Source organism: Vitis riparia, chromosome 1 (assembly GCF_004353265.1).
Source record: "Vitis riparia cultivar Riparia Gloire de Montpellier isolate 1030 chromosome 1, EGFV_Vit.rip_1.0, whole genome shotgun sequence".
Lineage (NCBI taxonomy): Eukaryota > Viridiplantae > Streptophyta > Magnoliopsida > Vitales > Vitaceae > Vitis > Vitis riparia.
The window spans coordinates 3,041,734-3,065,466 of record NC_048431.1 but is presented as its reverse complement, the minus strand read 5'-3'; the positions used below and the strand labels follow the sequence as shown (position 1 = coordinate 3,065,466).

Sequence of the window (23,733 nt, the reverse complement as noted above, 5' to 3'; positions counted from 1 at the left end):
CCCCACTATAAGCATGCACGTGGCTATATGACATCTGTTTCGTTAAACATGGAAATGAGAACAAACTCCATGGATGAGTGAATGCCCATGGCAAATCCTAAGAAATCTCTAAATAAGGGAGCCAGACGTTCAACCCACAAGGGTGAGGGCTTTGAGTGCAATCTATAGTTCGGAAGAGTCACTCGAGACTGCAGTTTCATGTCGTTATTTCTGTGCCAGTTAAGCAAATGTTTAGCACCATGTATGCGAGTTGGATCAAACTCAGTGCCTAATCCGAGAACACAGAGGAAATGAATTTATCAAAATGCCTTACAAGGTCCACTACCTAACACGTTAATCACTTTCAATCAACAACTTTCAGGTAGTTATTTCCGTGTTTCAAAAAACGCTCAACAGTGTGAAGTACTGAAACACTTACGCAAAACAAAAGAGAAATACGACATAAGAATAGCATCTCAAGGGATTACTAAGGTTGCAGATGCAAAACCAAGTTCCTTGGCCTCACTCTGTTCTCCTACAGTTGTCATCCCCAAAAGAATAGAAGCTCAATATCAACTAATTTCCGCCCAAACCTGAATCATCATCTACAATGTCAGGCTTTCTGGGTTCTCAACGATCTTTGCAAAGGTCTGAAGGAAGGCTGCCAAGTCAGCACCATAGATAATTCGGTGATCAGCTGTAACATTCACCTGAAAAAGTATTCATAACTCAGTTCAGTGTTTTGCTACAAAAAATTTTTTACTAGGAAGAATTTGGTGTCTCCTCCCCAGAAAAGAAGACAAGTTAGAAGAAATCATTTGCATTGGCGCGACAAAAGGCTGGAGTTAGAAAACATGAATTATCAAGGGTTTTAACCTTTAATTCTTCTTCTCAGGGCACCTCTGGAATAGGATTTAGTTTATTTAACATTTAAAAAAAGGGCTTCCAATACTATAAGCAGAATTCGACAGATAAACAAATTCACAAGTCAAGGACTTCTACTCATAAACAACCATCTCATAAATGCACATCACCGACCAAGAACAGGTAGAACCATGTACTCCAACAAGATCTGTTGTCCCTAACGAGATCTGAATGCTAAGAGACATGCAAGCCAATGATGCATGATGTTATAAGTTATACTAGCCAAGATATTTTCTGCAGAATGAGGGATTCCCAGTTACTTCCATCTTTTACTTGATCAATATAATCAGGATGTTAGCATATTAGATTCTATATTGGATTTCAGAATAGCACAAACATTGACACTGCCCTCATCAGTTTCAGAAACCAAGGTAGTATTTTTTTGCAGGTATATACATGCAACAAAAATGTGGGTTTAACAGTAGACCAAGTTACTATTCCATATTCCATGAGAGGACTAAAAAACAAACAAGGCATTCCACCTTCCAATTGGGTTTACTGCACTCCTCCTCTCACCATTGCCTACCACAATCAAAACTCATGTCAAGCATGTTACAAATCTCAAGTAATGTTATTGAGACCTAGCTAATCAAGTGATAAGATTTCCTTAACTATCACTGGGAAAAACTTAAGACCATGACCACAGCACAACCCACTTGCCAAGCAGAACTCAAAAGATCAGTTGGCCATAACTTAGTTTCCTATTTGGGGGGGGGGGGGGGGGAGAGAGAATCAGTTGGCCAGAAATGTTGTACCAATTGCCAACTAGTGCAAATACCCACAGCAGTAATGAGATCTTAAAGGAGTACACAATCCTCTTAACGAAGGTATTAGATGAAATAGAGAGCAGTATAACAAAGGGTGCATTCACATTCAACTTAACCAAGAGAGTGGTATAACAGATTGAAAGACATTCATGCTCAGTCAAGAAATGTTTTTCTTTAAGACATTCTCATAGGTCTTTACACTATTCTAAAAGAACAAAATGGATGACATTTAAATGGATCAGGGCAGATACTTGCTCCTTTTCTGATGTTGACAATAAGCAGAGCAAACTGGCAGCTATTTTGCCGCACACAATGAATCAAGTCCTCCTTTGTGAAATTTATAGACTTAAGTTAAAGGTATAGAATTTTAATTAATACTGTATGAAAATGTGGCTCTCTATGATGAAGGCACCTTGTTCAGTGTCATGCAACATAGCTTATCAACACAGCCAATGAAATAGGCAAATTTAATTCATTCCAATGCGAAAGGGAAACAGTTCCATTGAAAGAGAATAAACATGAAATGGTTATTGATAGGATTTGGATCTTCAATGTCACATCTAACAGCTAGTCAACATTGAAAGCATCATTTGAGCATCAAAATACAGAAATAAACTCACCAGCATTTTACTTTTAACACTGAAGAATCCATCTTTATCAGTGACAACAGTAGGCTTTGAAGCTCCAACGGCCATGATAGCCCCCTGATATCATTCCAATTTTTCAGAAAAAGCTCACACATGCCCAAAAGGGCAGAAGAATCTTATGAACTAATCAAGGTGAAAGTCCTGGCTTTGCAACTCACCTGACCAGGAGGCAGAATAGCATCAAACCTGTCTACACCAAACATGCCCAAATTGGACAGAGTGAAGGTCCCTGGATGAATGAGAAGTACAACTTAATTTTGTTTGCTCCAAAAGAAGAAAGAACAACCCACATTTTAAGTGCCCCAAAACCGTATAGAGAGGAGAAGACAAAGAAAAATTAAACAATGAAAACCTGAATTGTACTCATGGGGCTGAAGTTGTTTTGCCCTAGCTTTCTCTACAAGCTCTTTCCACTTTTGAGATAACAGATAGAGATCCAACTACACCATCAAAAACAAACTATTAACTAAACTAAATTCGAAATTAAAAATCAAAACACCATTCATAACTTGACAGGATACATGAATTTTTTCACGAATTTCCACAGAAAATGCATGTCATTTACCTTATCAGCATCCTGAAGAACAGGGGTTATCAACCCACCATTGATTGCCACTGCTACCGCAATGTTTATACTGCTGTTATATGTAAAACTCTTCCCATCTTTACAGCTTGCATTAACAACTGGGTGCTGAGCAAGTGCCATAGCTGCTGCCTTTGCTAACAAAGCAGTCATGGTTACGCCCTTTGGTTTCACCTGAAATGTAGGAAGCAATTGAGTTCAATAAGCCTAGTTTCTCCACAGAAATCAGACCCAATAGACTTACATTTCGCACAAACTAATTCGATAGAAGAGTGCAGTAAATGTACCTTCTCATATAGAGCATCCAGCTTATCAGTTAACACTGGATACCCCACGCGAAAAGTGGGAACAGAAAGGCTTTCCACCATATTTTTCGACACTGCAGCTTGCATAGTAGTGAAAGGAACAACCGTCGACCCCGGAATGGGAGGAGGAGCCGGAGAAGCAGCCGCTTTTGGTGCGGCAGCAGCCACCGGAGCAGGGGCAGCAGCAACGGGTGAAACCACATTGACGCCAGTGCTCTTGGAAGGTGAAATTCCGGCGGCTGCCTCCACATCCGCCGGCGTTATCCGCCCGAATGGTCCCGTCCCAACCACCGAACCAATATCCACCTTATGCTGCTTCGCAAGCTTCTTCGCAAAAGGCGTCGCAACAATCTTCTTCGGTCCATCAGGTACCGGCGCCGAAGCAGCCGACTTAGGCGGGGCAACAGCTGGAGCAGCCGGTGAAGCCGAAGCGGCAGCCGGAGCTGGAGGAGGAGGAGGCGCGGAAGAACCAGATTTTGAAGCTTTAGCTTTGGCTTCCGCGATTTCCTCTTCGGTTTCCGCCAAAAGCCCGATCGGAGCACCGACCGGAGCAACTTCTCCATCGCCAACAACAATTGCCGCGAGAATTCCATCGTAGAAGGTCTCGACATCCATGTCGGCCTTATCGGACTCAACAACGACGACGCTCTCACCTTTGGAGAGGACGTCGCCTTCGGATTTGATCCAGGACACGATCTTGCCCTCGGTCATGGTGGAGCTAAGAGCGGGCATGAAAATTTCCCTGATCTTGGCTTGAACAGTAGAGACCTTCCGGCGAGATTTATCGGGAAATGCAATGGATCGCCGCCACAAAAGGCCATTGGAGACTGAAGATGAGAAGGAAATGGTGTTACCAGCGGTGGCGTTGGAGATGGAAACCCTAGAGAGAAGAGGTGAAGCCATGGCTGCTTTGGGATTGTTTGTGTGTGTGTATTGGTGCGTATGGTGCAGAGACAGAGAAATAAGGTGGAAGAAAGGGCGGAGAAGACGAGGTGAAGTTGGTTGGAGGCGTTAAGCTCCCCCACTGTTAACATCGCCCCTACCACGCTCTAGATTTTGTTAATACCCCATTCCATTTTATTAAAAAAAGAAAAAATGAAAAAATTATTCTGCTAATGGGCTGGGCTCAGATGGCCAAGAGGAAGAGAAGTCTCAGATTACTCCAGTGTTCATGGGCTAAGCTGAATCCAAGCCCAAAGACTAGTACTGAGAAGTGAAATTTGGGTTGGGCTGGGTACCCAACTGAAGACTTAAAACGACTAGGTTGGAACAGATGACCAAATGATTTTTCCCAGCCTGGGATGGGCTAAGCTCTTTTTTGAAGGCTTAAAAAGCCTTATTTTTGTGGGTACAAGGCTTTTTTATTATTATTAATATTTAAATGCCGCTAAATATTAAGTAATTTGTTTTTATTAATGTTTTAATAATTTTAAATATTAAATTTATTTATTTTTGCATGTTATGAATATCTATAAAATTAATTATTATATTTTTAAAATTGGTAACATAAAACATTTTCAAATTTTCCAAAAATATTATAATTTATTATAATAATAAAATTTGTTAATGATTAATTATATTATTAATTAGTAAATTGGTAATTGGATACAATGAGGCTTTTAATTATGCTCGATTGCTAAAATAAATGTTAAAAAAAATTAAGTTAACATTTGTTTTTATATTGTTTATCTTCGAGCTTGTGTGTTATGATTTAAATACGTAAGTGTTGTGTTATTTAGATCAATTTATTAATTTTTAAATTTTAAATTTAGGAAAAAGTATCAAATTCTAACTTTTTAATTTTAAAAATTAATTAGAATTTTTAATTTTAATGGATAATTAGATTAGTATAAATTATATTTTCAAGTTCTAATTAGAAAAAGGGAATTAATGATGGATTATTTTGGTTGTTGTTGGTCACTTTTGAAAATTTGTAAGAAAATTATTTCTAAAATAAATTTTATGATTTTATTGTTATTATTTTTATTTTTGAATGAGGAATTTACAAAATTTATAAAATTTAAAGTTTGTTTGATAATGATTCTAAGAAGCATTTCTAACATTTCTAATATTTGAAAGATAAATATTTTAAATGTGTTATAAATACTAAAAACACTTCTTAAAATTACTACCAAATGTACTCGAAATTTTTTATCATTCAAGTATTAAAAATGCTAAAAACATTTTCAATAATCACTACCAAACACACTCTTAAAAATATTAAAAGTGTTTCCTAAAATTATTACCAAATGCACTTTTAATTTGGTTGATAATTACATGAATTACAAGACAAAATAGTAGTGCATATAGTAGAATTTTAGTTTTGTTTTTAAAATTTTGTGAATTTATTTTAAATTAATTTTCTTATTAAAATTAAGTGATTTTTCCATTAAAATAAAATCTTCATTTCCTATTAAGACAAAATTGTCTTTAAAAAGGGTGATAAGTTAAAAAAATAAATAATTCTAATTTTCTTTTTTTCTTTTTCTTTTTTTTTTTGCTTTGAAAGTTGAAACAACTTATTTTAAGATTAAAATCTAATAAAATAATCAACGTCTTAATATTGTTAAATATTAAGGTGGTGTTTGTATTTTGTTTGAAAGTTGAATATGTTTAAATTTAAATCAAATCTAAATAAAGTCGAATATCATTAAATGTCTAGATGATATTTTTTTTATTAATGTATAAATGTTGTTAAGTGTTAAGTTATTTGTTAGGATTGAATTAGGTTAAGATTATATTTTATTAGTTTTTAAGCACCATATTACTTTGAATCATTTGTAAATTTATCAAAGATTGGATAAAAAATCATTTTAAAGAAAACCTAACCTAAAATAAAATTCATCTTGAAAAGGTTTTCTAAGTTTGGTAGGAGTTGTATAGTTAGTCGCTTTCCAATACATTTGAACTAAGTGACAAATTTTTAAAAAATTAAATATCATAGGGTAATCAACTAGTAATCAAGTTGCAATTGTCGGTAGTTAAGGTGAAAACCTTAACCAATTGATTAGTAGTTCAAGTGGTTATGGTTGTTGCTCTCCCAAAGAGTATTTGTTGTATTTTGTACCTCCAACAATGAGTTGAGTGGTCAATTGTTTGGTTGACCAATACAATATAAAAAGTATCTAACGACTATTTCCTTATCGAATCTCTTATAAAAATACTCCTATAGCTCATTTATTGCTAAGAGAGTTGTTGAAAATCACCATTAATCAGTACTTAAGCCTTTGAAAAGTAGTTTTTGAGTACCTTTGTTTAAAAACTTACATATTTCTCTTAGTGCATCACATTAATCCTAGTTTTCTTGGTATTTCTTAAGCATAACTTGCAACTACAATCTTATTGTTAAAATTCTCTTATCATAAACCTTGTGAGGATGAGTTCAAGTGTGAGATATCACTTAACAAATGATGTTAAAGGTCCATTAGAATCAATAATCCAAGTGTACTCATTTCCTTGGTGATAGTGAAACCCTCGATTTGGGATTGATGATTGAGAAAAGTAGACATGGGTCAAGTTACATTAAACAACTATAAATCATTTGCATTCATCTTTCTTTATTTACTTCTATTTGTATTTATCATCGTTTGCATTCATTTTAGTAAAAACTATATAAATTTAACCAACACTCAATTCACTACCCTCTTTGGTTAAACCTAGGTTATACTAATGTAAACTTCATAAAGGTTCAATACAATAATGGTGATGTGGAAAAGATAAGAAGAATAATTTCACCTTACTTAGAAGGTAGGAGGAAAGGCAATGATGGCACAAGCATAGGATGGTGGTGTTAAGTGTGTTTATGGTCTCCATTGATCACTATAAGCATGGTTAGTAAGAGGTAACAAATGGAGATGGTGCAAAAATGAGCCAACTTTGAGACTTACAGTGAGTCAAACACCATATTATAGAAGAGTAGTTGAAAACTCTTCAAACACCATATGAGAAATAGTAAGAAGAATACCAAAAGTAGCACAAAGCATTCACTTGAGCATTAGACTGATTTCAAAATGAGAATGACATTTTGAAGACATGGGTAGAAAAATATCTCACAGGACCCCCCCTCTATGCCATGAGTACTAAAACATATCAACCATCACTATTAAAACTATTCCCATAGGAAACCTTTATTGAGCTCATATTGATCAGGGGCATTATTTGACACATGAACCATGTACCACATCTATCATCGAATATATTGACTCATCAATCAATTAGCAACAAATAGTTTTTCTCGAGGATAAAGGCTTCTAGCCACCTAGTATCCATCATGCTTTAAATAATAATTTATACCATGTTTACTCAATAGACATTGTCTAAAGCACCCATAGAGGATTTACTATTCCTTGGTTCAATCTTTATAATGGAAACTTGAACCCACCCTTATGACCACTTTACGCATTATCAAGTAGAAAACAATGCACTCCTATGCAAAGTATTCTCTTTTATCCTCTAAAGCATGATTCTTGGTTTTACTACTTGCCTTTTAACTCGATTAGAACATTTAGAGCCCTTTCATAACACGTGTGGGATAAGATAAATAATCGGCTCAACATAAAGCATGAGGAGCCTCATTTAACATATATATTAAAGTAGGCAAGACTATCCAACAATTTGTGAAAAGATTCAATTAATACCAACTAAAAATTGAAATAAGTAAAGAGATGGATGCCATCACAACATTTCAACAAGCTTTAGTGCCTAAGTAAGATCTTCAAAAGGTAGTTTCCAAAAAAAAAATTGAAATCCTTGAAGATCATTTTAGGAAAATGGGCAAATATGCACTACTCAAAGGAAACAAGATATCCCACAGTTTAGAGCACATCACATATATCAAATAGCATGAAAAAAAAAGAGACCCATAAGAAACAATGTAGGGACAACAAGAGAGTGCAATAGAAACAATAACCTAAATAACTATGAAATGTATGCCAGCGCAGTGTGATTTATGGTCTCTTATCTCACTCAATACAATATTTCAAAGATTCTTCAAGAAAATCAATAACTAAACAAGTTTAAATGGTTGATACCCAACTTAAAGATACATCTAAAAGATATCAAAGCTCATATTGTTGTTTTCATCATGAAAGATGAATAATACTTAAAAAAAAAATTAAAATTAAAATAAAAAAATCTAGTAGAAAAATAAGCCAAATGGGAACCAATCCCATAATTTTTTTACAACTAGCCAAGACCTAGAAATAAACACTTAGGATCCTCAATTTCCAAGTCACAAAGAAAATATACCACCAAAACCTTTCATTCACATGATCAACAAGGAATCGATAGATATAGAGTGGTTCACCAAGAACAATACAAGGAATAAACTTCGTAAACAAATTTCCAATTTATCATCATTGATAAGCTCACACCTAATTAACAAAACAATTACACTCTTTGGATAGAATCACTCACCCTCAATGCACACGTTCTAACATTGCCAATCAATGGATTAAATGTGTGCAATACATGTTGAATCAAGAAGCTCTATAGATATCTTACACATCTCAACGTTTCATAAAATGAGATTCTCTATCCATTTGCTTGTTATCCCAAGGCATCCACTTATCACTTTCAATGACATTAACACATCTTTCCTCTGAGAAATTGAATTGTTTGTTGTGGTAAGCTTGATAACACTGATGATTATTTTTATCATTATTGATGATCCCACACCATATAATTTTTTTTTTGAGCATGACATGGACACATACTCTCAAAGTGAGTCCATATACTTATCATTAGATGCTTTGCTATCTTACCAATAATGGGTAAGTCAAAATGTATGGATATCAATTAGCATCTCAAATTTCTTATTATGTCACACTATCTAAACAAGTCAACCATGAAGTATAGGGCCTTAAAACTGAAATGGTAATTGCAAAAAGGGCTTTATTTAAAACTTATCCCAAATTGTTAAACCATTAAAAGATATCTACCTAAACCAAATGACAACAATTGAGTTGTTTATCTAGGAAACCTGCTTAGCACAACCAAGAAGCAACAAAAATGTGTTTTTTTGGGAACACCCTAACATAAAAAGGCAAAATCCTTCCATCACTTACCATATTTGTTATAAAGTCATCAACTTGGAATAATAAGATAGTAAAATTTCATAATTAAATGAAAAAAAATTAAAAACATCATTTTTATGTGTTTGCCTTTTGATTCCAAGTATGCCCTTCGTATTGGGGAGTGGGAAAACCATCATCAGTGGATAAATAAGAAATATGTGTCTAACTGATAAGTAATCACTATAGGCCAACTATCGAAGAGCATGATAAGAGGATTGCACTTCTCATTCACTAAGCAAATGCAATGCATGGATCATCTTTAAAGACAAGATATATGAGTATGATTCTTAGATGGTTCAACACAATTCATCAAATAGGCATCAGCCATGGCTAGTGATGCTTGGGTGAACTATGGGCTCTCCCTTTAATTTTCGCTTGTTCTTTCACTAACTCTTTAGTTAAAAGGAAGCTTATTTTTTTTCATTTTCTTCTACCTCATTAACATCATTATTTTTTACAAAGTTCATCAAGATGGCTATTGCTTGACTTTTGGTTTTCATCTCAGAGCAAAACCATATCAAACCCTTGTACATGTCTTTCTCGAGATCCAAGTTTTTTTTTAGAGATTCTTCTCCTAGCTCGACATGAAGCTCTAAAACACATTTCTCTCAGTCAAATTTCAAATAGGAAACTTTAACGATTAGTATAGAAGGCATTAAAGGGAATAAACATCCCAAGTGAAAAGACAAAGCATCCTAAATAACCAAGGGCCACCATGTTGAGAAATGAGAGATCTCAATTCAACATCTTTCTACCATCATAATAACTACTATAAATTAGTGTTTTAGTAAATCTTAGCATACTTTTTATCATATGTTTGTGAATAGAAATATTGTGCTATGACTTCTTTATCATCTAACATTATTTCATATAGTTCAATTAATTCTGTTTCTCAAGTTAGTTAATCCTATACAAAGTGTTTCTTAGTAAGTATGAACTATTGATTAGATAAAAATATACTTCACTAAAATAAGTTTTACCTTAAAAGATATCATCCCTGTAATGTAATGTGTATAGTAAATAATATAAGATAAATAAAATTTATTATTTTAAATAAAAAATACTTATATATTTTATTATTTTTTATATCATTCAATATATTCAAATTGATTCTTTTTAAATTAGGCATATATATACTCTTTAACAAAACAATTTCAATATGTAATGTTACTTATTTTATCATTTATGAAGTTTTTAATATTTTTATTTGTTTTGATTTATTTTATTTTTATCGATATTTTGTTACAAAATATTCCTCCATATTTTTTTATATATCTTTAAAATCAACTTATCGAATATATTCATCAAAACTAATATTTTTATCGTTGTTTCTATGAATATATTTTATTAGCTCTTTTCGTATAACATAAAATTTATTTTACGTCTTTAATTGTAACGGAATATTAAAAAAAAATTAATTCAAATTATTAAAAAAAAATCATTAATAAACAAATTTGTAGCATTTCATATAACTTATTACTAAAAGTCATGTTCAAAAAGTTATTAAAATAAGGAAGGAAGAAGATTAAAAAAAAAATTGAACTTCTTATTTTATAATAGTAAAAAAAAACTTTAAAATATTTTTTAGTATAAAAAAAAATTAAAATAGTGAATATATTTATTTTAAATGATATTTTAATCATTAAATTATTTGCTTCTAAAATGTAAACTATAAAAATAAATGTAAAAGATAATTTTTATTTATTTAAATTAATATTTTTTTAGAAAATATTTTCCAAAATAGTCTTTGAATCGTTAATATAATTTTTGTTTATTTATAATTTAAAAATAAAAAATAATGTAAATTTTCAATTATTTATAAAAGAGTTTTAAAAAAATGAAAAATCCAAAAATAGTTAAATAAGAAAGAAGAGTGGCAAGTAGTAGAATAAAGACAAAAATGAGTCAAGTGGGTATTTTTGTCGATTACTATCTCATATCTTTTGGCTTAAATATGAGTGGTTGGAGGACCAAATGTTAATTTTTGGGCCCAACTAGGCCCAAAACACAATTATCCCTTTTTATTTTGATCTACATGTTTCCCAAAAATAAATCTAAAAAATAGTGCCCACATTCAAAACTCTCCTTTCTCTTTTTGGTAGACACGTTTTTAAAGTTTGGAATTAGCCTTTTTTTTTCCTAAAATAAACAACTCGTATAATTTTGGTCGAATTGAAGTAGTCGCCAGGCACTCAAGCTAGACATGTGGTGAATTTAAGGAAGACGAGGCTTGTTTACATTTGCACAGTTCAATGTCTCCATCCACATAAAATAAAACTAATATAAAATACAATAAATCGGCATTTAAAAAATTTAAAAATATTAAAATACACGTGCAGATGCCCAAGTCACCCCTAAAGTTGTTGAATTGGGTCACATCTGCCACGTCACCTTGTTATTCAAAAGGACAGACCCGGCTCTTCAATGCTTTAAAGATCTTGAATTTCAAACACAACGTCCACGTATTATAAACAAAATGTTAATGTACAAATTTTCAATAAATACTTAACATAATTCATAAAATTTATTGAAATAGTGTTTAATAAAACTAAACATTAAAGTGTCAAAGGCCTCTAGTATGGAATTATAATTTGTTTGTGGACCCCGCATTTCCGCTCGATGCGTTTCCCACTCGATGGCGAGCTCGATTTTTATTTGAAAAATTGATTTTTATTGATTATTTGAAAATGACTTGGAGTCGCCACTTATTTTTGTTTTATTTTTAAAGGGTAAACAAAATAAGAAAGAAAACCCTAAGTGCGACTCCTTATTTTGGAAAAGGCGATCTACGAAAAACCGGATCGGGTTCGGGGGTCAGGTTACTTATCGGGAAGGTACGGTAAAGACCGTAGCACCCCTCTAAGTCCCTAAAGTCGGGTCTCTACTAATAAAATGAAGCTGACATGGCAATGGATGAATAAAATCAATGAATACCCACATCAATCATGCATGTATGAGAATCAGAATATGCAATAGAGGATAACCGAGGTGGAAGTGGATGCGTACCTGGATCTCCAGTGACAAATGCGCTATCATGAAGCAGGATTAGTGAACAAGGAACATATATAATTTATGCGCATGTCAAGGAATAGAAATAAGTCAGTCATGCATGGCAAACAAGTCAATCAAATAATCACCCAATCATGAAATCACATATGTAGGGCCCCCACCAAAGCCCGTTTATTTTTGCATGAATTAATTCCATAATTTCCATTATTCGGAACTACGGAATTTGATTCTTGCTTATTTTAAAACATTTTAAAAACAGAGGATGTGTGAAAATTGCTTGCCAGAAAGAAAGATGGCAGCAAGATTTTATTAAAAATGGGAGGATTTTTGGAATCTAAATATTTTAATGATGAAAAATGGGGAAGTTGGAATAGTTTGAGAATTTGGAATTTGAGAAAATATTTACCAAATGGGGTTTAAGAAGACTATTTTTAAAAAAAATCAAATAAATAAATAAATAAATAAAAGAATCCAAGAATGTCACATGGCCCAAAGGTGGCCTATACTAAAGATGGCCAATGCAACTAGAAGTACATGAAGATGAGCCCCGGATGGAGTGATGATGGCAGGTGCGAAGGTTAGTTCTTAACAAAAATTTCTATGGATTTCTGGGGATATTCTGCTGCTATCAATGTCGGATGAACTGCTGAATATGGTACCAAGACATTACTGATTACCTCTCATGTCCTGTTTAGGAGGAGCTCGCACTTCAAGGTACACAGGGTCGCGTCCATCACAATTACTTTTATTCACGCAAAGTAAGGGACTCCACAATCGAGGCTGTCTAAATCTATATGGCAATAATTTCCAATGATAATTTCGTCCTCTGCCAGCAAGTAGTCAATCTCCACTCAACAACAATATTGAGGGTCCTTTTCGACCAAAGCAAATGACTGTCGGATAAAAGGGTAAGGTTACCTTTCCCACTTCTCTAACACATGCATGCATCCAGCTACGTCAAATAGCTTAAGTACAGCCAATGCATTAAATATTGCATTCCTAAGGTTCTGATAGTAGTCTCCTTGCATTTCGTCAACTCACTGCCGCTTCCCACACAGACTCCTTCGTAGCATCAGGAACTTGGTGCTGCGACTCAGCTGACCCATTTGAATAATAAGAAGGTGAGGATGTGGGCAAAGATGAACTAGGAGAGATAGCAATAGGATGAGGAGTCGCGGGCAACGTCTTGTTAACGCCATTCTTAATAACCTGCCCGTGAAACTTCTCTCCACATTCAGCTCAACCCGTCTTCCAACAACAATTAAACAGTGGAGGGAAAGTGAAACTATTGCACATAAATCTATTTCTCAGCGTTTTGAAATAGTACACTGGAGATTGAGGAGCCACAGAATTAATAGAGTAAGCCTTGATCACGACATTGACACAAACGGTATCGGATGAATCGATATTGTGAAAAATCAAAGTAGTGTAATTGACATCGGCGCAATCTGCAGAGTCCTTCAAAAATTTGCTGGCAACAAAAAGTTTGCGAAAGAGACCAGGAATGATTAAATAGTCTTGGATTTGAGAGAGTTGTCTCATATTCTGCCATATCTTGAGGAGCGCAAGGCACGTTTTCGTTTCGCATGAACAGGTCTCCCTTGTCTCCCTTTCAACCTCTTTCTTGAACCCCTCCATCAGATTTATCTTCCTTTATCTTCACCATTTCCTTGTCGCAATGAGCACTACCACTGTCCCTTTGGCCAACCATATCACTTCCACTCTGCTCAAGATCAACTTCTTCCCTGGTACTATTTTTCTAAATGGCTGGCACTGCTACAGTTTTTGACTGTAGAACCCATATCTCGGTGTAATAACCAAGTACCATGAGATGCTGACGTTCTTTTTGCATTTTCAGATTGACTGGCTTTCATACCCAGCGGAAGCTTCAAAAAAAACTTCTTGATGGTCTCTTAAACACGATTTTTGCTGAAACACCTATGGCCGGGAATATACACTTCTGAATGGAAGAATACCGATTTGGTATTGCTCACAGCCACGACCCTGATCTGGTGGAGCTCACGTCTGTGCGTTTCCACTGCCTGTCGGCACCATTCCTCAGCTGGTTACTCACGTGGTCGGAGCATATTAAACTTGCTTTCGGTGGAATGTAGCATGAAGGGTGGTGAGAAAAATGATTGATGGGTATGATAGGATTTAGAGAGAGAAATACGATAAGTGGAGTATGATATGGGTTTTCAATGTATAAACCATGCGTATTCGGAGAGAGAGAGCGGATGTGGTGAGCATGTAAGTGTGAAGTGGGTATGAGGCTAATGGAATAGAGAAATGGTGATGGTATGCATGAACATGGAGGTTATACATTAGGAAATGCGTATAAAGGAATGGGCCAGAGGCAGGAGACTATCAACAGCTAGAGCACCTTGAGGTTGAATCAATTCGGAACAACCCACTGAAAATTTTATATAGCTTCACGAAATCAGCTGGAAGTGCCCTCTCAAAGTCCTTCGTGTATCCCACCAAAACATCTTGCTCTTCTACAGTACCAAGAGAAACCTTTTGTAACATGACTGTGCTCTCTTCATTTCCTGAAATTCCCTCAAACTCGTCACTTGGCATTCTAACTTCAGCATCCTCGATACCCGATATCTCAAAGGACCCAGAAGCTGATTCCAGTGGGAACAAACCCAATCATCCGATGTCAAACGCAACAATACCTCATAACATCATAAAATCTCATCTGCCAAAACTTCCTCATCAAAATGTCTCCAGAGCAATGAAAGCTTTTCCAAAAACTCCTCCTCCCATCCGGAGCTTACAGAACCCTCTGAAAAACCTCCATCAGCAGGCTTCAAAAACTCAACTCTCTCTGCCAGATACGCTTCCAACTCCTATATCCCCGAAACAAACACGAAAAATACCCATCTTCCCTCCTTGAAAAGATATGATCCCCTAAGCAACCTGCTATCTTGCATTCCTCTCGAGCCAACGAATCACCTCTCCAAAAGATGCCAAAAATAGAGAGAAAAGCGAAGAAAAAGAACAGGAGAAAAAAAACAAACAAGAAGAAGGAGAGCATAGCAATATAGAAGGGGACATAATGCCATTAAATCCAAAACCTGCTTCATGAAGATCAAAGAGCTTGCAAAAATGACTGGTGGGAGGATTTAAATAAACTTAAAACTCAAATGCCATGTACAACCTATATGCAACTCATACAAGAGAAAACAAGGATCAAGCAAACAAAAATCAGAAGCAGATTTTCCTCCTTGGATAAACAAATCAGACGTCTAGATATCAGCAAAAACGCAAAGTGAGCATCTAAATCATATAAGATGAGGTAAGAAATAAGAACATAGGATGAGAGATGATCAAACCTTGCTGTTTTTTTTCCTTTACTCCTTTCCTCAGTAAATATAGCCTTCTCGTTCCCCCAGAAAAAAAAAAAAAAAAAGCACTCCAGAAAAGTCTCACTCTCCTCCCCTCTGCAGCTTACACCAAATATCTCTCCCTCACAGTTAAACGAAAACCTCTTCTCCCTGGAAAACCCTCTCTCCCTCTCTTTTCTCTTTGGTTCCTTTCTTACCCCAAAGCTCGCTGTCACTCTCTAATGGCAGCCCCTCTCTAAAAGCTCTCTCCGCCCAAAAATAACCAAACCAAAACCTCTCCCTCTCTGAAAGCTCTCTGTCGTCTCACCAAAACCCAGGATACCTCCTCCAAAAATATCTCCTCTCCTGCAGCTTTTCTTTTTCCTTTTTCTTCTCTTCCTCTCTCCCGGATTTGCCCTCCTCTAACAACCTGCAGAAACAGCCACCCAAACACCACTACCTCTAGCCTCTCTCTCTTCCGCTTCTGCTAACGGCATGCAGGAATCTTCTAGAAGACACCCCCACGTGTCAGCCTCTGATTTGCTTCCCAAAAAGCAAGGCTGATTCCCTTATAGCCACTAAGGAGGCGACACGTGGCTCGCTGGGGCTCTTCCACGTGGCAAGAATCAGCTGCAGCAAAACAAGCCCTACATGGGGGTCTACATTGTTGTATTTATATAAGTAGAAAAAAATACTGGATTCTTATAAGTAAAAAAAAAAAACAAAAGCGTATGATGTCATTTCAAAATTTAAGTAATTAAAATTAATTAATTATTTAAATATCCCTTTATTTGATAATATTAAATAAAATTATCAAAAAAATAATTTATTATTTTAATTACTTAAAAATATATTACAAATAAATATATTATAAAATTTTTATTATATCATATAAGATGAAATTGAAAAGTCTTTTTAAATTATAAATAAAATATTTTAATAATTATTTGTATTATCTAAACCCATTCATCTTCTTAAGTTTTTTTTTTTATAAAATTAAATAAAAATTTGTTAATTGACGTCAACAATAAAATAATAAATTAAAAAATTAAAAATACAATAAAAATTAAATATGAATAAAATAAAAAACTTAAAAATTAAATAAATAAAATATTGACATGTATTTTCACTCATTTTTAATATCTATATTTTCTCCTAATATGTGTTTAATGAAGTGAAAGTTTATATTTTATTTTTATATTTTTTTAGTTTTAAAGTTTTCTTAGTTTTGATTATATTTTTACTTTTTTTATATTTTAAATTAGTTTTTACATTAAAAAAATTATCAATGTTGTTAATGTGATAAATAAAAGCATTATTTTATAAAAAAATAAAACTGATTTATACAAATTAAGATTATTTTTTAAGTCAATTACTCTAAATCCACTTTTCCTAAAAAAATATAATATTAAGAAGTAAATTAATAAAAATAAATTTCAAAAGAAAAATGACAATAAGAAGACCCCAAAAGATCCCATGGACACAGTAGATTCAAAATCTCCGTCACCCACAAATATATTAAATAAAGCTTATATCAAGAAATTAACAATAAATTTTTTTGTCTAAAATAAACAAAATAAATGAATTAAAATTAACTTAATTTTATAAATTTTATTTAAAAAAAAAAAGACTGATGGGATAAAAAATATAACAGATAGTTTAAAATTTATTAATCGTATTTTGTTATAAATGCTTAATGAAATTTTCTCTTTTATTAATCAAATATACGTTAGCAAAGTTCCAATCACCAATTTTTTTTATTTTTTTTTTCAATTTTCTAGCACGATTGGTTTTAATAATTTTTTATTTAAATCCGTTTCAATAAATAGGCGTTTTAATGACGGATCGTTTCCCTTGCAATGGTGGGGCTGATAAATTTAAAAGTGAGGAAAAGGAAAAGACGATTATAGGTAATAGCTGTAACCGGTGAAAACCGGGGGAAGTTGAGGTTAGATTTGAACGAGCCAACCGGAGAGATTTGGGCAGAGGAGAAATAATAATAATAACAAAAAAAAAGATTCCGTGGAGCACTCTCCCGCCCTCAGAAAAGAGGCCCCATTTGGGGCCGGCTTAGCTGTCTTTTGGATCCGTTTCCTATGGATTACGTCACCCTCTCTCACCTTTATTCTCGATGCTTCCGTTTCCTTTTTCTGTTTTTTGTTTTTTTTTTTTAATTCGATTTAATAAATATTTTACTATTTTTTTACGGAGGAGGCTACCCTGCTCTGACGCTGTCAAATTTGTGATGCAGGTGCAGCTCAGTTTCACACGTGGCATCTTTGTCTGACCCTATGAACCTTTTTCCCTTCATTATTGCGTTGCGGATCCAAAAATGCCAACACTGGACCAGCCACTGCCCCGTTCTATCATGGATCAACTCCAATGGCAATTTTTTTCAAATAAAGAAATAAAAATATTTGACGTTATGAAATATTTTAAATATGTTAAAATATTAAGAATAATATATTAAAAATAGAAATATCTGGACGAAAGGATTCGGAGATCAAAGGCAAGAAAATTGAAATATGAAATGTAAACTAAGGTGCCCAGTTATGGGAAGATTTATCAAATAATTTTTTTCGATTAAATTATCTTTATGATATGATCAAATTTAATTAAAAGATAAGCTATAATCATGTGATAAGTACTAATGGGCTAGCCGTTAAAATTTGACTAGGGCTGAAAAATCCTTCGTTTCTCCACACTCTGGAAAATATGTCGATAGATGCCCAGTTCAACTAAAATTATTGTTTAAAGTCAAAGTTTGGCCAACTAGGGAGCAGTCAAAAATACATATAAGAAATACTGAATCTTGGCTCGATGACTCTTTAATAATTTTTAATCAAGGTTAATTAAAATCTTAGTAAAGTTTGGATTCTACCAAATTTTCGTGAAATACATGTTCTATAGACCAAACCATCACGAAATGAAAATCGTTTCATATGACTTAAATTACATGATTTTGGAATTAATCTGTACTCATTGTGATTAATTCCAAAATTTTCAAAAAGCAAAACGGGAGAACAAACAGAGCGGGGAGAGGAGTAGCAAAAATGCGGTCGTAGTCAAAAGAAGAAAAGGAGAAGATTGGGAAAATTTTTTAACGATGACAGCTGGCGAGGAGAGGAAGCGAGTGTTCTGCATTTTGAACACCGGAAATTGCGGGGTCCACTTGTCGCGCAACTTGTTGATCGTCGTTTACAAAAACGTTATACGACATGTGATGGATAAGCGATCAGTAATTCACGCAAATTGCAGGGGTATTTCCGGTAAAACAAAACCGCCTTAGTAATTCCCGCAATTTCCTACGACTTTCCTTCGTGTTATCTCCACCAACGCAATCACGGCCGTTGATCTGTATCTCGCCATCTCGAAACCCTAGCTTTCCTGAATTTCAAAAAGCCATTCAAAACTCCCTTTCCCTCATTCTCATTGTGGAGAGAGAAAGAGAGAGGAGACAGGGAGGGAAGGCGTCTGGAGAGAAAGAGGAGGGAGATTCTAGGGCTCGTGATTTCTCTGCGATTGAGGTTGAATTAGCGGTTCCTCAGAGGAGATGGAGAGGCCGGCGGCGACATCGCCGTCGTCGACGAATTCGTCTGCGTTCGTGAGGTGGGAGGAGGTATTCGTGTCCAGCGACAGAGGAAGAAGAGAAGTTCATTATTATTTGAAGAGAAAGGACGGCTCTTCGGATCTGGCTGTGATAGGCAAAGAAAAGAGTTTGAGGCACATGTCCTATCATTACGCGATTCGAAATCGATCTCTTATTTCGACTGCGCCATCTTCCTCTTTGGTGAAGCTGCGGTCTCGAAGAGAGGTGATTGATTGGTTGAACTCCCTAGTTCAAGGTGTGTGCACCGTTTTGCTTGAAGAAATTTTGCTCTTTAAATTTTTTATTTTTTTAAAAAAATAAATTCTGACGCGAAGGGGAATTTTTGTTATTTGTTCTACAACATTTTGGGATTGTATTTTGAGGAAGGCGTTTCTCTGAATAAGAGTTTTTGGTAGATCTGAGTGGTCTTAATGAAATTTATCTACAGAGGCTGGTGTTATCTCCTAAATTTTAATGAGTTGTTGCAAATTTTTTTCATTTCCCTTTGGAACTTCCGTTGGTATTTTTCTCAATTAAACAAACCGGAGGTTTGATAAATCCTGCGTTTCTTTCATGCTCTTCAATCGAGCTATTCAGCGATCCTAATCCTTGTTTATGGAGTAAATCTCGTTTATGATAATTAGGGTTTACAGATCCGGACAGGCTATTGGGCATTGTTAATACCATCTTTGAAGGGCAGGGCAGTGGTTCTTTATGGTTCGCCGTGTAGATGTAGTTTTCGTGGTTCATCCTTTTGTAGATTTTACTCCTAGGAAGATGGATTTGTTTTCCCATTGGGCCAGAAGCAATACTTTCTGTCTGTTTTTTCTTCTCCTTTGCGGCTCCCCTGGCCCTCCTGTTTGATATTGAGGAAAACAGATTAACATGTTTCATTTTATAAATTTTCAATCTTCTGTTCTTTTTCTGGTTTCAAAGGATACAACTCTCAATTTTTTATATTTGCGGCATTTATTCGTTATGTTTTTCTTATGATACAAAATTCTATGCTTTTGTTTGAATTTTGATTTAATTTCTTGAAATCCCTAAAAATAAGATTGCTTCAGTTTTTTTGGTCATCTAATGATAAAAACGAGTTTCCTCTGGTCTCTGTCTTTTGGGCCAGCCCCTTTTTCCCTAATAATCTGGAAGGAAGGATTTGAGTCTCTTTCCTTCACTTTTGCAATTCTTAGCCTTCCAACCTTCTTCCAACATTATGAGTTATTCTTCATTGTATATCTGGTGTTCATGTTATTGAGAACTGACAATGGTCTGGGCTGCAGGAATATTAATTCAATTTTAAAGAGCTGGTTGAGAGCATCGGAATCCATATGCCCTCAATTCTAGGTTAAGATCTATATGTCCTATATTCCATGGCCAATTTTCGTTTTCATTCCTTGAATATATCTTCTTTTGATTCTTTTTTCTTAAAAGTGTTTTCCAACCTGCATCTTAAACTCCCTGTTTATCTTTGTGCATTCCTCATCTATGTATGTATTTATTTATTTATTTTTTTAAATTCTTTGGTGTTGTTGGATTTCTTTTGGTGAAGCATTTACATATTTCTCTCCTGGTTTTATGTATATGTAGATCTACTATTTTTTTTTTATTATATTCTGATGCTGCACTGTTTATTTTGTTTCTATTCTGTGATAACTCAATCCATTTGTTAAAATTTCAGATTTATCTCTTCCCAAGACACCCCAACCAACTGGTCCATCACAAAATAATAAAGATGCATATATTGACAGCCTTAAGGTGTGAATAATAGAACTTACTGCTTCTTACCTTTACTGTCTTATTCAAGTTTTGGCAATAACTGTTTATTGATATAATTGAGATTTATATCTTTATTCATGTTTTTATCTATTCCTTTCAGGACATTCAGTTACAAAGGTTGGGTCATTTTACCAAAGAATTTTTGTGGTTGGGATCTCCATGGACGTGCAGGAAAAGACGGAACCATTATCAGTCCTTTTGCCGTAATGGAATTAAAATCTCAGTGAGTTCCTTTTCTGATTATTTTTCTGATATAATCTCTTTAGTGCTTCTAATCTAATACAACTTTAGTAGCATATGTATGTTCTGTTTTTGCCCCTTATGTTCCTATCGTGACTGAACTCTTTTCTTGATGTGTGCCACCATTTGTTTATATCCTTTCAGGTTCATGACTTTGTGTATGTACTGGCTGAAGAGGATAAGCGTCTTGTTGCTTACTTGGAAGATATGTATGAGGACTCTAGAGGCAACAGGATGGTTGTGGTACGATGGTTTCATAAAATTGATGAGGTTGGTATTGTTTTGCCTCTCAATTTTAATGACAGAGAGATTTTCTTTTCTCTTTGTCATCAAGATCTCAGCATTGAATGCATAGATGGATTGGCAACTGTCCTTGGTCCCCAGCATTTTGAGAAATTTCTGAATGAGGCTACACATACCCAGTTGGAACCATTTGTTTGCCACAAACAGTTTGATAATGATGAGGTCAAGCCCTTTGACATAACACAGGTTAAAGGTTACTGGAAACAGGAGATACTCAGATATATGTACACTTCTACTCTAATGCCTGATGTAAGATCTCAGTCATCAGATGATGTTGGCGTTGAAGGAAACCTCAATGACGCTTCAGGGAGCAGACCCAACAAGAGGCATTGCCGGTCAGAAGATGCTGATGCATGCTTGCAATTGACTAACAAAGAAGAGTCAGTTGATGCATCTCGTGCAAATTTTCAAAATATCAGTAACAGTTTGATTGATTACAGAAATGAACCTGAAACATGCGCTCTAAAAGATGGCTCCGCTGTCCCTTTTATACATAGAAAAGAGGCTATTAAACAAAAGCTTCCGCAGTTTTTGGCAATAGGCTCACAAGTTGAAGTGCTCTCTCAGGACAGTGGCATTAGAGGCTGTTGGCTTAGAGCTTTGATCATCAAGAAGCACAGATGTAAAGTGAAGGTTCGGTATCAAGATATTATGGATGCGGCTGATGAAACTAGCAATCTGGAGGTAATCATCAAGTGTTATTATGATCTTCTATTTATAAAGTAAATGAAACTGTCTCTTTTCTAATATTGTTGTTATATCAGCATAGTCCACTTTCTATATCTTATTAAATATTTTATTCTGTTTTTAGGAATGGATTTTAGCATCTAGGGTTGCAGTTCCTGATGAGTCGGGTCTTCGGATTTGTGGGAGGACAACTGTTCGCCCACCACCCCCTGGTTCTAACAAAGGCAGAGTGTCATGGGCTTTTGATGTTGGCTCTGTTGTGGATGCATGGTGGCATGATGGTTGGTGGGAAGGAATTGTAGTTCAGAAAGAATCTGAAGACAGGATCCATGTTTATTTCCCAGGTTTGAAAAGATATCCCTTTCAAATATTAAATGCCATGTTAATGCAGAATGGAAATCAATGAGTTGTGCATATCTTGAAACTTTTATATTTTTTTGCAGGAGAAAAGCAAGAATTAGTCTTTGGTCGCAGTGACTTGAGACATTCTGAGGAATGGTATGAAAACAGTTGGAAGCATATGAAGGAGAGGCCAGATCTTGTGACCTCAATATTATCTGGAAGAGAATCAGCGCATGTTGTTAGTAAGTCTTCCGATGGCAAACTAGCACAAACTGCAATATGTGATATTGGATGGTCAAAGAAGGATGAAGGTGGATGTGTAAACTCTCAGTTGGACTCAGGAAATGATAGATTAAAAGGCTTGGGATTCGTTCCAGATCTTTTGAAGGATGATACGCTATCCCAGTTGAAGTGGAAGACATCAAGGAAGAGAAGACGGGTGAGTGGAGGCTCTGTTCAGAAGCTACACGTCAATGTTAATACCAGTAAAAGCGCCTCAGAAATTATGGGATCTCATGCTTGTGATAGATTTTTTATTCCCAAATCCTTGAAAGTTGATTGTGAGAACTGCAAGTATGTGGGGGATTCCATGTTTAGTTCTTCCGTTGTGCCGCCTCTAACAAACTTGGTTATGTCTAGGTGACAAGTTGCAGATATGGAGTAATTGCCCTCAATTAGTTATGGAAAATTAATGTTCATTCTTATATAGTGGCATTTTCCCTTTTTTTAAGTGCATCAACTTGATGCGGCTTTGTTCATGGTTCAGCACCTGACTAATCTTGTCCACGAGGGGAACGATCATTTGAGGAGTAATGGCATCAGCATCCCAGTGCTTTTCCCCCTTGTATCAATATATAACACTAGCCTGAGCGTCCGATGGTGCCATTTCAATCATTGGCGGCAGTTTTGAGTGCAGTAGAATAACCTTCTAGAGCTCTAATTTTCTTTTCCCTGTTATAGGAGTCACAGGCCAGTTTCTCTCACATTGAGTGCTTGCAGGAATATTGCTGCTCAATGTAATCTGTATATCTCTCTTATGTTAATAAGGAATTTGACTTGGGCCAAATTTTTTTATGTTGTGGATTAATTTTTAATTGTTTGTTTTCGCACTTCATGTTTAGGATATTCGTTTGTCTCTTCTACGGGGGGGAGGATTGGACCAGCCAGAAAGAGTTGGTG

General features: G+C 35.0%; 2 protein-coding genes across 3 annotated transcripts; one reads left to right on the top strand and one right to left on the bottom strand.

Annotated features, from left to right (window-relative positions):
• Positions 1 to 250: 250 nt before the first annotated feature.
• LOC117918191 (dihydrolipoyllysine-residue acetyltransferase component 4 of pyruvate dehydrogenase complex, chloroplastic) lies at positions 251 to 4,240 on the bottom strand. The gene is made up of 6 exons (XM_034834704.1): positions 3,188 to 4,240; positions 2,883 to 3,074; positions 2,670 to 2,757; positions 2,476 to 2,546; positions 2,291 to 2,374; positions 251 to 689 (listed from the first exon to the last, which is right to left on the bottom strand). The coding sequence occupies exons 1-6, from the start codon at positions 4,106 to 4,108 to the stop codon at positions 585 to 587; spliced, it is 1,461 nt and encodes a 486-aa protein (XP_034690595.1). The 5' UTR covers positions 4,109 to 4,240; the 3' UTR covers positions 251 to 584.
• Positions 4,241 to 19,024: 14,784 nt separating this feature from the next.
• LOC117914607 lies at positions 19,025 to 23,628 on the top strand. Of its 2 annotated transcripts, XM_034830014.1 has the most exons (7): positions 19,376 to 19,462; positions 20,487 to 20,550; positions 20,885 to 20,961; positions 21,083 to 21,205; positions 21,367 to 22,209; positions 22,337 to 22,556; positions 22,656 to 23,628. In XM_034830014.1, the coding sequence occupies exons 2-7, from the start codon at positions 20,535 to 20,537 to the stop codon at positions 23,195 to 23,197; spliced, it is 1,821 nt and encodes a 606-aa protein (XP_034685905.1). In that variant the 5' UTR covers positions 19,376 to 19,462; positions 20,487 to 20,534; the 3' UTR covers positions 23,198 to 23,628. The 2 variants fall into 2 exon arrangements, with proteins under 2 accessions (XP_034685895.1, XP_034685905.1); XM_034830004.1 differs by lacking the exon at positions 20,487 to 20,550 and having other exon boundaries at positions 19,025 to 19,462.
• Positions 23,629 to 23,733: the final 105 nt, after the last annotated feature.

Coding starts and splice junctions, on each gene's coding strand:
- LOC117918191 (XM_034834704.1), bottom strand. CDS start 4,108: ATGGCTTCACCTCTTCTCTCTAGGGTTTCCATCTCCAACGCCACCGCT. Junction 3,075..3,187: donor TGGATGCTCTATATGAGAAG/GTACATTTACTG, acceptor CCTACATTTCAG/GTGAAACCAAAGGGCGTAAC. Junction 2,758..2,882: donor TTCTTCAGGATGCTGATAAG/GTAAATGACATG, acceptor TTGATGGTGTAG/TTGGATCTCTATCTGTTATC.
- LOC117914607 (XM_034830004.1), top strand. CDS start 19,171: ATGGAGAGGCCGGCGGCGACATCGCCGTCGTCGACGAATTCGTCTGCG. Junction 20,962..21,082: donor CATATATTGACAGCCTTAAG/GTGTGAATAATA, acceptor TATTCCTTTCAG/GACATTCAGTTACAAAGGTT. Junction 21,206..21,366: donor GTAATGGAATTAAAATCTCA/GTGAGTTCCTTT, acceptor ATATCCTTTCAG/GTTCATGACTTTGTGTATGT.